Below are 13408 nucleotides of genomic sequence, written 5' to 3'. Positions count from 1 at the left end.
CCCCCGCCCCGGCCGAGCCTGCGCTGCCGGCCTCCGGCCCCGCCGGCCGCCCAATCAGCGGGCGCCCCCCGCGCGGCCCGCCCCTCCCCCTCTGGTGACAGAAAGTCGGCCCAGCAGATGAGGAAGTGGCAGGCAGGCAGGCTGGCCCCGGGGACTTCTCTCTGGCCCTGCTCCCTCCGAGCGCTCCGCCGTTGCCCGCCTGGCCCCTACGGGTGAGTCTGGACCTTCCACGGGCTCTCCACGTGCCGGCGCCCCCTGCCTGGCCAGCCCGGCCCAGCCCGGCCCAGCCCTGCCCTGCCCTGCCCTGCCCAGGCTGTGGGCGAGGCTGTTCCCGGGGCCAGTGGGTGGGAGGTCCCAGCTCCCTGGGGCCGGGCCTCGCCAGCACCCTCCCTCCCCCACACCCCCGTCTCTGGCCCCCATTTGCCTACACCCGGGCTTTCCTCCACCACCCCTGCATTTACCCGTCTCCCTCCTCCTCTCCCCTCCGTCTACCCGCTACCCTAACTTTGCCAGGCTCCTTTTCCCTTCCATCCATCTTAAAGGAAGGAAGGGACGGGCTGAGTTCCCCGACGAGGGACACACCCAGATTTTCCTGCAGCCTGGGGAGAGGTCCTCCCAGGAGCCTTGGTCCCTCCTGGCCTGCTGGGTGTGTGGGTTGATCTTGGGGGCTGGTGGTTGAGAGATAACAGGCTGGCTGGCTCCCATGTGTCGGGGAGGAACCGGTGTTGGCGCCCTCTCCTCGGCCTGGGCCCTGCCGGCGATGGGAGGCCAGCAAGCCCGATGGTGGGGGAGCAAGTAAGGAGGGGATCCGAGCGTGGCCAGGCAGCGCGCACACGTGTGTGAGTGGCCCCGCGGGTGAGCCCGTGCGTGTACCTGGGCGGTGGCCGAGCTGCGTGAGGGCTGGGAGCCATGCGTGTCAGCCCACGGAGGTGTTGCGTGGTGTGTCAGGCAGGAGACGTGTGTGCCAGCTCTCGGCGTGGTGCCTTCGCCGTTGAGGGTGGAGAGCTGGGTGAGAGGTGGGTGTGGACCGCAGGCTTGGGGCCTGACCACGGTGGGCCTAAAGAAGCCGGGCCTCCTGGAGGTGAGGGGTGTGCGGGGCGGGGAGGTGTCAGAGATGCGCCTCTTCACTTGGCACCTGCACAGGTGCTTCTCTGGAAGCAGGGAGTCTGGGGCACCTGCTGCCCTGGGCCCTGCTCTGTTCCAAGAATGCCTTGTCCCTGAGGGACTGTCAGTATCATGCTCTCCTGGGTCTGGCCAGAGGCTTTTGTGTCCCTGGGAGCCTTCCCCCGACATTCCTTCAGGCCCTGAGGGGGAGGGGGCCTAGTCCAACGGGGCCCCTCCCTGAGAGAGGGGAAGATTCCTGCGACCTGCCCCACTCCCCAACCCCTTCACATGCCACTGGCTTCCCTGCCCTTCCCAGGAAGGGAAGAGTGATTGTACCCATTCTGAAGTAGGACAAACTGAGCAGTTATGGCCGGCTTAGGAGAGGATGCTGGGTGTGGATTTTCAGCAGTGCTTTGGGAGAGGGCTGGGGCTGGGGCTGGGGTCGGAGGAGGTTTCTGGCTCAGAATCTAGGACCTTAGGTCACCAGGCTGGTCCCACGTGGGTGGATGGGTGGTGAGTCTGGGGCTTTACTTGGCTTTCCCAATCCTGGTGGGTCCTGCTCCCCCAGGCACTGACCTGTGGCCCAGACCCACCCTCCACCCCCTGCACAGTACAGCGGGGGCGGGCAGAGGGCGGGGCTGCTGCCAGATCTAGTCAGACAGGTGGAGCCGCCGGGGCAGGAGTCTGAAAGAGCCAGGCTCCAGGAGAGGAAGGGCTCTGCCAGAGGAGAGAGGAGAGCGCTGGAGAGGAGAGGCTGGAGGTGAGAGCCCCGGGGAAGGCAGAGGAGAAACGTAGGGAGATAAGTGTCCCAGCACAGGCAAGGAGGAATCCCAGGATAAGGTTCTGGAGGGACAGAAGGGCCCAGGGAGGTGAGAGTCCTGGCAGGGACAGGAGGGACCCTGGGGAGAAGAGAGTTCCAGGAAGGGTCCAGAGGGATGGGAAGAGGAGAGGGTAGGAGAGGAGAGGTTGAAGGGGAGAATCCCTAGAGAGAAGAAAGACCCAGAGCTGGGGAGGTGAGGGACTCGGGTGAGGAAGGGAGATGGAGTTCAAGAGCTCCCTGTTGGTGAGAAGGTAAGTCTCCAGTAAGAGACCTGGAATTGAGAGTTATCTTGTGGAGGAAGAGGGGAAGGGAGGCCAGGAGGTAAAACTGTGGAGAGGAGAGGAGAGTAAGGTGTGGAGAGGAAAGGTGGAACAGCTCTTCCCAGGCAGGCAGGATGTGTGGGGAGCAGATGCCTCAACCAAACTGCCTCCTCCCCCTAGTTCCCAGTAATTCCTTCCTTTCACTGTTCTGTCCTTTCTGCAATGAGGCATTGGGAGTTGTCTTGTCTGGTTCTGTGTCTTATCTCTGTGGGATGGGGGTGTGCAGTGGGCTCTGTCTGACATCTGCCCTCTGTACCTCCCCAGAGTCCTTAGCCAGGATGGAGGCTGTTGTGAACTTGTACCAAGAGATGATGAAGCACGCAGGTAAGACGCTATCCACCAGCCCTTTCCTCCCTTCTTTCCCGGGATCCCTGGATCTAGGACTGTCTTCTAATGGAGGGTTCCTATGAACCCCTTGACCCTGTGACCTGACCTCATGTCTGTAGACCCTTCGAATCCTGTGACTCTTCCTGATTCCTTTGACCCTTATTCATAGATCCCCGGATCCAGGGCTACCCTCTGATGGGGTCCCCCTTGCTAATGACCTCCATCCTCCTGACCTACGTGTACTTCGTTCTCTCACTTGGGCCTCGCATCATGGCTAATCGGAAGCCCTTCCAGCTCCGTGGCTTCATGATTGTCTACAACTTCTCACTGGTGGCACTCTCCCTCTACATTGTCTATGAGGTGGGCCCCTGGGATGCCAGGCTTTAATTTCTGTCAGCAGGATAAGGAGTAGGCCATAGAGCCAGAGCATGGCATTTCTCCTTTCCAGAGAGGTTCAGATCCATGTCCTCAGCTAGCAAAGGGGAGGGATGGCTAGGAAGGGAGAACTCTGGTGGTCTAATCCACATCCCTTCCTAGTTCCTGATGTCAGGCTGGCTGAGCACCTATACCTGGCGCTGTGACCCTGTGGACTATTCCAACAGCCCTGAGGCACTTAGGGTAAGTAGGGGCTGGGGCTAGGTCATAAGCAACCTGGTAGATAGGACCAGTTTGGGGCCTGTGCTCAAGGCCCAGTTTAGGGAGGCTCTTAGAATAGTGTATGAGGTCCTAAGGCTATCCCAACTTCTTGCAGATGGTTCGGGTGGCCTGGCTCTTCCTCTTCTCCAAGTTCATTGAGCTGATGGACACGGTGAGTAGTTACATGAGATGTGAGAACTTGGGGGGAGAATGAGGTGGAGAAACCCAGGTTCTGAATCCCCTTCCCTCACTCTTCTCTCAGGTGATCTTTATTCTCCGAAAGAAAGACGGGCAGGTGACCTTCCTACATGTCTTCCATCACTCTGTGCTTCCCTGGAGCTGGTGGTGGGGGGTAAAGATTGCCCCGGGTGAGTGGTGAAGGCCACTATGGGAAAGGGTGGGCACCAGAGGCTGGACTCTGCTGACCCTGTCTTATTGTCCACTCACAGGAGGAATGGGCTCTTTCCATGCCATGATAAACTCTTCTGTGCATGTCATAATGTACCTGTACTACGGATTGTCTGCCTTTGGCCCTGTGGCACAACCCTACCTTTGGTGGAAAAAGCACATGACAGCCATTCAGCTGGTGAGGGGCTTGGCCTGACTTACCTATAACCATCCCCCCACATTCCTAGCCTGGATCCTGCCTTTATCCAGTCTGTCTCACCTTTGACCCCATCTCTCCCTACTCAACGTTTGTCTCTTTCTCTACCCTCTCTTTCCCTCTAGTCCTCTCACTATTCCCTCTGACCCTGGTCTTTCTCTGTCCTAGATCCAGTTTGTCCTGGTCTCACTGCACATCTCCCAGTACTACTTTATGTCCAGCTGTAACTACCAGTACCCAGTCATTATTCACCTCATCTGGATGTATGGCACCATCTTCTTCGTGCTGTTCTCCAACTTCTGGTATCACTCTTATACCAAGGGCAAGCGGCTGCCCCGTGCACTTCAGCAAAATGGAGCTCCAGGTATTGCCAAGGTCAAGGCCAACTGAGAAGCATGGCCTAGATAGGCGCCCACCTAAGTGCCTCAGGACTGCACCTTGGGCAGCGTCCGTCAGTGCCCTCTCCACCTACACCTGTGACCAAGGCTTATGTGGTCAGGACTGAGCAGGGGACTGGCCCTCCCCTCCCCACAGCTGCTCTACAGGGACCATGGCTTTGGTTCCTCACCCACTTCCCCCGGGCAGCTCCAGGGATGTGGCCTCATTGCTGTTTGCCACTCCAGAGCTGGGGGCTAAAAGGGCTGTACAGTTATTTCCCCCTCCCTGCCTTAAACTTGGGAGAGGAGCACTCAGGGCTGGCCCCACAAGGGTCTCGTGGCCTTTTTCCTCACACAGAAGAGGTCAGCAATAATGTCACTGTGGACCCAGTCTCACTTCTCCACCCCACACACTGAAGCAGTAGCTTCTGGGCCAAAGGTCAGGGTGGGCGGGGGCCTGGGAATACAGCCTGTGGAGGCTGCTTACTCACTTGTGTCTTAATTAAAAGTGACAGGAAACCACAGAGGCTGTGTGTATACATATGTGAATGGAGGAGGTGGGGGAACACAACATGCTTAGCCCTGTCCACAAACAAAAGGGATGGATGGTCCAGGCTCCCACAGGACATATCTAGCTCTCTGATCCCAGTAGAGTAGAGCCCCTAGGAAGGCTGCTGGGACATGGAAGGTCATGAAAGAAGAAAGGCATTAGCTGAAACAGATTAAAAAAAAGAAAACATGAAGGGAGACATGACTTTATTAGAAAAATAAAAAACAACTGAGGTGATGGGTTGGTCTTCAGCGGATGCCTTGGTGGATGAGGCTGCTTTTGGCTGCACTGGCCTTCTCCCGCTCCCGCCGCCGCGCAGGGTCCAACTCAAAACAGCGCCATAGCCTCAGGGTCTCATCTGCTGCTGCGGATGCCACTGTGGCCCCATCTGGGCTCATGGTCAGACTCAGGACCCGGGATGTGTGACCTGGAGCAAATGAGAACAGTACATACGAATGCTGATGTGGCCATAGCCCTCCCATAAAGGAGGCACTGGGCCACCGGCCTTTTTGTTTTTTGAGACTTGCTCTGTCACCCAGGCTGGAGTGCAGTGGCACGATCTCGGCTCACTGCAAGCTCCGCCTCCCGGGTTCACGCCATTTTCCTGCCTCAGCCTCCCGAGTAGCTGGGACTACAGGCACTCGCCACCACGCCTGGCTAATTTTTTGTATTTTTTAGTAGAGACAGGGTTTCACCGTGTTAGCCAGGATTGTCTCTATCTCCTGACCTCATGATCTGCCCTCGGCCTCCCAAAGTGCTGGGATTACAGGCATGAGCCACCATGCCTGGCCTCCTCCCTTTTTTTCAATGGTGTTACTGAGATATAATTCACACGCCATAAAATGCATCCTATTAAAGTGTACAGTTTAGTGGTTTTTAGTATATTCACAAAATTGTACAACTGATAAAACTTAAGACATTTTCAACACTTCCCATTACCCTCTCTCCTCAGCCCCTGGCAACCATTAATGTTTTTTTTCCTCTGGATTTGCCTATTCTGGACATTTCAGTCATATATTACGTGGCCTTTTATGTCCAGCTTTTCACCTAGCCACTTACCTTTGAGTTCAGCCACCTTGGCCATGGTTGGGTACTTCCAAATAACTAGCTGGTTCTGTGCAAAGCCATGGCCTGAGATGAGCTCCTTGTAGTGGGGAGACCAGAGGATGGAGCACACCTGTGGAGAGGAGCTGGTATGGGCATGACATATAGCCAAGGCTACTTAAATCAGAACTGAGCCCACTCTAGTGTTAGGCACCCTGCCACATGCTCCAGACTCAGAGTTGAATGATCACAGTCCATACAAAAGTTCCTTGAGAGGCAAATTATAGACACTCCCTGACATAACCATTTTTTAATTTTACAGTGGTTTACTGGGACTTAAATCAGGGAGCATCTGCATTATCCATTGTATAGATGAGGAATCAATCAGAAGGAAGTTCAGTAGGTTGCCAAAGGTCACATTCAAGTTTAGTAGATGGCAGAGCCAGAATTTTAACTTGGGCCATCTGGCTCTAGAGTCCATATCTACAGTGAAGGCTGAATGTGGGGGGAGTGGAAGGAGACAGCCTCAAGTATCTTTCTAATGGATTTGGATTATATGCCATAAGTGATGGGAAGCCATCACAGGTTTAAGGACAGTACAGTATAACAGACCACAACATGGAGGATGCATTGCAGGAGATAACAAAGAATGCTTGACACCAATGAGGAAGCCATTGTAGTGGGCCTCCACTTGGAAGGATGAGGTTGAGGGGAGGGGACAGATGTCAATGATATTTTGAGGTAAAACTGATAGATCCTGGTGAGGAGGATGAAAAATTCTAGGAGGTTTTTCAGATTTCTGAGCAGGTTCTGCCATTCCAAAGCAATGTGAGACAGGAAGGAACACATTTCAGGGAGGCAAGGGGAAGTGACAAGGTTAATTTGGGACAGATCAAGGTGGTGGTGCCTATAGGACATAGGATTGGAGATAGCCACAGACTGCTGGAAATGAAGCTCATGAGTGAGAGCTGAGTTAGAAGTTTGGGAATCACCAGAGCATAGAGTTGGTGAAGCCATTGGAGTGAATGTAGTTGCCCAGTAAGAATGCATGTGGGAGAGGCAGGAATAGGCAAAAGATTACCTGGGAATGGGCATCCACGGCACTCAGACAGGCCCCAGAGCACACGTTCCAGATGCGAATGTGTCGATCACTGGTGCCCCCTCCTGTTGCCAGTACATTGGACTGCCAGGGACACCATGCTACGGCCTAGATGGAATAAAGGTGGGGTCAGCAGGTACTAGGAGCTCTAGGGGTCACAGATTAACCTAACCCAGTCCAATCCTACCATCCCTTCTCCCCTTAACAGTCCCCAGGTTATAGGTGAGGGTCTGCAGAGGCTTCAGCCCAACCCTACTCACCTTGACAGCCCCTTGATGCTGGGTGAATGTCTGCAGAGGAACCCAGCCACCCTCTCCAGGAGCACTAGGCCACACATTGACCAAGTTATCATTGCCACCACTGGCCAAATGTCGTCCATCTGGGGCCCAGCGCAGCCCACACACTTCCTGGCTGTGGCCACTCAGTGTGGCCACATGGTGTTCTGCTACCCGAACATCATGGTGGTGGATGTGGCCAGAACGTGAACCACTGGAGGAGGAAAGAAGGGAATCAGGTTCTGTGGCAGCACCAAATGCAAGCAAGCCAGAGCTGGTTCAGTTCAGGGGTGTACAGTCAAGGGTAGGGTGGGCAAATATCAGACTACCATAGACCAACAAAAACCACTGACCTGGACAGGATATAGCTGTTCCAGCTTAGGGAGCCCACTCGGGCAGAGTGACTGGTCATATTTCGAAGCCGTTTCTGCTGCTGCACATCCCATAGCTAGAGAGAGAAGCCCACTAGGATCAGAGATTGGGACTTGGCATTAATATCCTCCAGCTGTGCAAGCCCATTGGGACTGGTGAGAATGACAGCACAGGACACGTCTCACCTGCACCTCAGCACTGCTGGTGCCCACAGCCAAGTAGTTGCCCTCTTTGATCCAGGCCACAGAGGATACATATTCCCCAGGCTGCTCCATTTGCAAAAGCTGCAGGATGTCACCAGAGCTTGCGCTCCACAGGTAAACACTGTTGTCCAGTGCCACGGCCAGTACATTCCCAGAGCTCCAATCCACAAGGTTCAGGTCTGTCAGAGGCAGAGAGAAGAGCATGAGCTTCCTTGTTTGTGTGGTCCCAGGCCCTCTTTCTCCATCCACGAGGCGAGGAAAAGGATGCACTTACAATAGTCATTTCGGATTTCAGGCGCATCCAGGATACGGTCTGGCAGGGAAGGAATGTAACGGCAGGTCTTCCGGCTGGAGCCAGGAGTGGCCTTTTGGCTGTAGAGTACTTTCAGTCTGTTCTGGTAACCTGTGGCAACGGAGTGAGTCTAGACGCTGGGAAAATCAACACCTCCCTTGCCCTCAATCTTAGGAAGAGCAGACAGATATCTGTGCTCAGCCCTGGAGATGAACTGACACCTCCCTCCAGGAACCAGGAACTTCGGGTCTTACCCTCTGGCGCATTTTGTGGTTTTCCACTGAGCCGAAGGATCTTGGCTTCCTCTACATCAAAACCGTTCAGGTTCAAAGCCCAGGCTTTCTGATGTTCCTGGCATAAAGGGTAGTGGAGAGGCAAGATGGTATTATCCAAAGAACAGTCAGGTCTCGTGCCTTAAGCCCCTCTGGGACACATACCTTCTTGGTGGGCGTCTGGCTGTTTTCAGGCTGGTTCTCCTTGCTCAAGAGGAAGCTGGCCACCTCCATCTGGGCAGCACTGCGATGGGGGATATAGCGGTCACCGCCAGGTTTGCTAGGAGTGGTCTGAACCTTGGAACTGGATTTGCCTGGGGCGGAGAAAGAGAAGACAGTCTGACCAGGCTCCCCGGGGAGAAAGTATGAAGGCTGCTCTCACTCAGTCCCTTTGGCACCTCACTGACCAGGAGTTCGGCCCGGAGTCCTGCCGGCGCTGTGGGATCGGTTGGCAGCCCGCATGGGTGAGGGGGCCGGGCCTGCGGCTTCCTTGGCTTTGCGCTGCCAGCGCGCAGGGGGTGCATTGGGGATGGGTGCATCCAGCTGAAGCAGCGAGTGCAGGTCACTCTCGAACGCGAACTGTGCCATGAGAGCGCCCGCAGGGGGAGGGGTCCTTGCAGTTGGTGCCTACGGAGCCCTGGAGGAAAGGAGGCGACGGTGCTCAGGGGACAGCATGGGACCCCTTCGCTCCTGGCCGGCCACACAATCAGGGCCACCCTCGGCTGCAGCCCCTTCCGGCCTAGCACCCCCTTCCCCCGGCCACGGCCCCACCTCGGCTCAGCCCCGCCGCCTCTCACCGTGCCCTCCGGAGCAATTCCGACCGGCTTTAACACGCCTGGTTTACGCCTCTTAAACTCTCCGCTCCGAGCGCCTATTGGCTCCTTCAAAACCCAACCGTCGCAACCGTTGCCCTCGCCCATTGGCCTCTCCAGCGCAGGGGGCGGGCCTTCCGGGGCAAGTCTCAGCTATCACGAGAGTCTAGCCGCGGAGCGCGATTTGAAGGGTGCGAGAGAGGCTGGGAGCCGGCGCCAGAGGACTATCGCTGGAAAGCCGGCCGGGGCCGGGTGGGGCCGGGTGGGGCCGGGTGGGGCCTGCGCTGCCTCAGCGTCCTCGAGTCGTCTCGGTTCGCCCTTCTGCGTCCCCTCTACCGCCGCGAGCTCGGAATGTCTGGCCCCGGGTGCTTCAGGGTCCGAGAACCTGCAGAAGTTCACACTTAAATCCTACACGAGGGTCGTATTTATGATGCAGAACTCGGTGCAGAACCGGATGGAGTGCCCAAGGCGCTTGAGCCGTTCCTAGAAGGGGAAGGAGAGCCGCGGGCGGCAGCGGGGCAGGGGACGGAATTGGGAAGCTTGGGAGCAGGAAGAAGGCCAGAGCTACTTAGGGTACATTCCACTTTTGCTTGGCGCCGGGTGGGAACCCTGCTAGAAAGGAAGTAACGTGTGTTTGTCTCGTTTGATGTTGTTTTACAAACAGGGAAATGAGGTTGAAAAAGGTGAATGAATTCCTTAAGGTCAAGAAAAAGGATCGGTATTCAAACCTGCCTATCTGGAAGATAAGCTTAGACTACCCTACAGGAGGCACTGTGGCTTACCCCCTTGGGGCTTTAAAGATGTGAGGACTTTAGAGATCCATTAGTCTAACCTGTGCGTGGTGCACCCTCCCCACCCCGACAACAAATCCATATTTTACAGATGGAGAAACGGAGGCCCAGGGAAGGGATGCGCCCGAGGACATACAAAGAAGTTTGTGGGAATCCAGGTCTGACTCCCACTCAATCTAGTGCTCTAATAACGACTTGAGTGAATTGTATGAATGTGCTCAGAGGTGGAGCAGCAATCATAAAAATAATAATGGTACCATTTATGGACCATCTAACTACTGTGTTAAAACAGTTTACAGGCCAGGCGCGGTGGCTCACGCTTGTAATCCCAGCACTTTGGGAGGCCGAGGCAGGCAGATCACGAGGTCAGAAGATCGAGACCATCCTGGCTAACAGGGTGAAACCCCGTCTCTACTAAAAATACAAAAAAATAGCCGGGGGGGAGGTGGGGGCGGCGGGCGCCTGTAGTTCCAGCTACTCGAGAGGCTGAGGCAGGAGAATGGCGTGAACCCGGGAGGCGGAGCTTGCAGTGAGCCGAGATCGCGCTACTGCACTCCAGCCTGGGCAACAGAGCGAGACTCTGTCTCGGAAAAAAAAAAAAAAAAGTTTACATACATTATCGAGTTCAATCCTTAATCCCATAAGGCAGATAGATACTCTATCTTCCCTTTACAGAAAAAAGAAACTGGGTCAGAAAGATTAGAAACTTGCCCAAAGGCATGCAGCCAATAATAAGTAGGGGAGCCCAGGATTCAAACTATCTGACTAATCCCTGCAATCTTAACAATACGCTATACTGTCCCAGAAAGAGGCTGGAAAAATCATTTTCAATCATTAGCCTAAAGTCCACTCCGATGCTGACAGATAATGTTATTATCTTTGACTTGAAGCCTTTGCATTCTCTATTTCCAATTACCTTGGAAAATAAGGAATTGGATATGCTTAGGTTAGAGGTGGGGAGTTCCCAGAAAACATAGAAAAGGTTGTCTCATGTCAAGTTGGTCAGGGTCTTAAATGTTAACCTAAAGACTTTGGACTTCATCTGCTAGGCATTGTGGTACCTGTGGGGTTTCTGTGTAGCGAAGGATCAAATAAAACATCTGAGAGGGGGAATATGGCAATAATTTGCAACTTCTGGTGGTAGCTGTAGAGAAGGATAAAGGGTATAGCCTCAGGGAATTTGTACATTTAAAAATAAAGGATTTGGGCCGGGTGTGGTGGTTCACTCCTGTAATCCCATCACTTTGGGAGGCCGAGACGGGCAGATCACTTGAGGTCAGTAGTTCAAGACTAGTCGGGCCAATGTGGCGAAACCCTGTCTCTACTAAAAGTACAAAATTAGCAGGTGCGGTGGTGCACGCCTGTAATTCCAGCTACTCGGGAGGCTGAGGCAGGGGAATCGCTCGAACCTGGGAGGCGGAGGTTGTAGTGAGCGACATTGCGCCCCTGCACTCTAGCCTGGGTGACAGAGGGAGACTTTGTCTCAAAATAATAATAATAATAAATGAATGAAGGAAGGCAATGGAAATTATCCAGACATGGATCTTGAAGTGGGAGATACTCTAATATATGTAGTCAAGTGGAATGATGACAGAAAGGGTCAGATTTGGCCATTGAAAATCAAATCACCGATGACTTTGGAGAGAACAGGATCAGGAAAGTGGGTGCTTGAGATCCATTTTGGAGGAGTTGCAGAAAGAATGAAATAGGGAGAACAGGAAGCTGGCAGATATAGGCCACTTGCGTAGCCCATCCCCTGATATCCTCTGTATTCGTTTGCTAGAGTTACTGTAACAAAGTACCACAAACTGGCATACATGTACCACAAACTGGCTTACATGTACCACAAACTGGCTTACATGTACCACAAACTGGCTTAAATGACAGAAATTGGTTGTCTCACAATTCTGGAGGTTGGAAGTTCCAGATCAAGGTGTCATGAGAGTTGTGTGAGAACTGTGAGGAAGAATCTGTTCCATGCCTCTCCCCTGGCTTCTGGTGGTGGTTTGCCAGCAATCTTTGTTATTCCTTGGTTTATAGAAGAATCGCCCTGTTCTCTGCCTTCATCTTCACTTGGCTTTCTTTCTATGTGTATATGTGTCTAATTTTCTCTTTTTATAAGAATACCAATCATATTGAATTAGGGCCCTGACCTCATCTTAACTAATTATATCTGCAGTGACCCTATTTCCTAATAAGGTCATATTTGAAGTACTGGGAGTTAAGACTTCAACATCTGGCTGGGTGTGGTGGCTTACACTTGTAATCCCAGCACTTTGGAAGGCCAAGGCCAGAGGATTGCTTGAGCCCATGAGTTTGGGACTAGTCTGGGCAACATAGTATCATCTTGTCTCTAAAAAAATACAGAGCCCTTCCTTCCTTCCTTCCCTCCTTCCTTCCCTCCTTCCTTCCTTCCCTCCCTCCCTCCTTCCCTCCTTCCTTCCCTTTAGGGACGGCCTCCCTCTGTTACCCAGGCTGGAGTGCGGCAGTGTAATCTTGGCTCACTGCAGCCTCCCTGCCTCGGGCTCCCGTGATTCTCCTGCCTCGGCCTGCGGAGTACCTGGGATTGCAGGCGCACACCACCACGCCTGGCTGGTTTTTGTGTTTTTGGTGGAGGCGGGGTTTCACCGTGTTGGCCAGGCTGGTCTCCAACTCCTGACCTCGAGTGATCTGCCCACCTCGGCCTCCCGAAGTGCTGGGATTACAGACGGAGCCTCGCTCACTCAGTGCTCAATGTTGCCCAGGCTGGAGTGCAGTGGCGTGGTCTCGGCTCGCTACAACCTCCACCTCCCAGCCGCCTGCCTTGGCCTCCCAAAGTGCTAAGATTACAGCCTCTGCCCGGCCGCCACCCCGTCTAGGAAGTGAGGAGCGTCTCTGCCTGGCCGCCCATCGCCTGGGATGTGAGGAGCCCCTCTGCCTGGCCGCCCCATATGGGAAGTGAGGAGCGCCTCTGCCCGGCCGCCACCCAGTCTAGGAAGTGAGGAGCGTCTCTGCCTGGCCACCCATCGTCTGCAATGTAGGGAGTGCCTCTGCCCGGGCCGCCCCGTCTGGGAAGTGAGGAGTGCCTCTGCCCGACCGCCACCCCGTCTGGGAAGTGAGGAGCGCCTCTGCCCGGCCGCCCCACCTAGGAAGTGAGGAGCGCCTCTGCCTGGCCGCTGTGCAACCTTCCAAGTGTGAAGTGACAGCCTTCGTTGTAGAATGAATGAAGACACTGGCACTGATTATATAATAACACCTTGGCAGCTATCTCAAGTCGTTGATGGTGGAGGTATTGGAATTATAGAAGAAAGCAAACACACAAATTTGACTAAAGGCGATTTTGTGACTTCTTTCTATTGGCCCTGGCAAACCAAGGTTATTCTGGATGGAAATAGCCTTGAAAAGGTGATATATATATGAACGTATCTGAAAAAAAAAAATACAGAAAACAGGCCTGCGCGGTGGCTCACGCCTGTAATCCCAGCACTTTGGGAGGCTGAGGAGGGCAGATCACGGGGTCAGGAGATGGAG

General features: G+C 54.3%; 2 protein-coding genes across 3 annotated transcripts; one reads left to right on the top strand and one right to left on the bottom strand.

The window, feature by feature from the left end:
* The first annotated feature begins 33 nt into the window (after window positions 1-33).
* ELOVL1 (ELOVL fatty acid elongase 1) lies at window positions 34-4710 on the top strand. 2 transcript variants are annotated; one of them, XM_030823669.1, is made up of 8 exons: window positions 34-212; window positions 2509-2568; window positions 2741-2931; window positions 3109-3189; window positions 3323-3379; window positions 3470-3575; window positions 3657-3793; window positions 3980-4710. In XM_030823669.1, exons 2-8 carry the CDS (start codon window positions 2523-2525, stop codon window positions 4199-4201), a joined length of 840 nt encoding a protein of 279 aa, XP_030679529.1. In that variant the 5' UTR covers window positions 34-212; window positions 2509-2522; the 3' UTR covers window positions 4202-4710. The 2 variants fall into 2 exon arrangements, with proteins under 2 accessions (XP_030679529.1, XP_003278665.1); XM_003278617.4 differs by lacking the exon at window positions 34-212 and adding an exon at window positions 483-1864 and having other exon boundaries at window positions 3980-4703.
* A 205-nt stretch (window positions 4711-4915) lies between these two features.
* Window positions 4916-9170, bottom strand: CDC20 (cell division cycle 20). The gene is made up of 11 exons (XM_012511325.2): window positions 9093-9170; window positions 8703-8932; window positions 8461-8609; window positions 8278-8374; window positions 8006-8134; window positions 7714-7910; window positions 7510-7604; window positions 7142-7370; window positions 6864-6989; window positions 5798-5915; window positions 4916-5165 (listed from the first exon to the last, which is right to left on the bottom strand). The coding sequence occupies exons 2-11, from the start codon at window positions 8881-8883 to the stop codon at window positions 4987-4989; spliced, it is 1500 nt and encodes a 499-aa protein (XP_012366779.2). The 5' UTR covers window positions 8884-8932; window positions 9093-9170; the 3' UTR covers window positions 4916-4986.
* Between the last annotated feature and the right edge of the window lie 4238 nt (window positions 9171-13408).

Source organism: Nomascus leucogenys, chromosome 12 (assembly GCF_006542625.1).
Source record: "Nomascus leucogenys isolate Asia chromosome 12, Asia_NLE_v1, whole genome shotgun sequence".
NCBI lineage: Eukaryota > Metazoa > Chordata > Mammalia > Primates > Hylobatidae > Nomascus > Nomascus leucogenys.
This window is presented reverse-complemented; position numbering and strand designations above follow the sequence as displayed.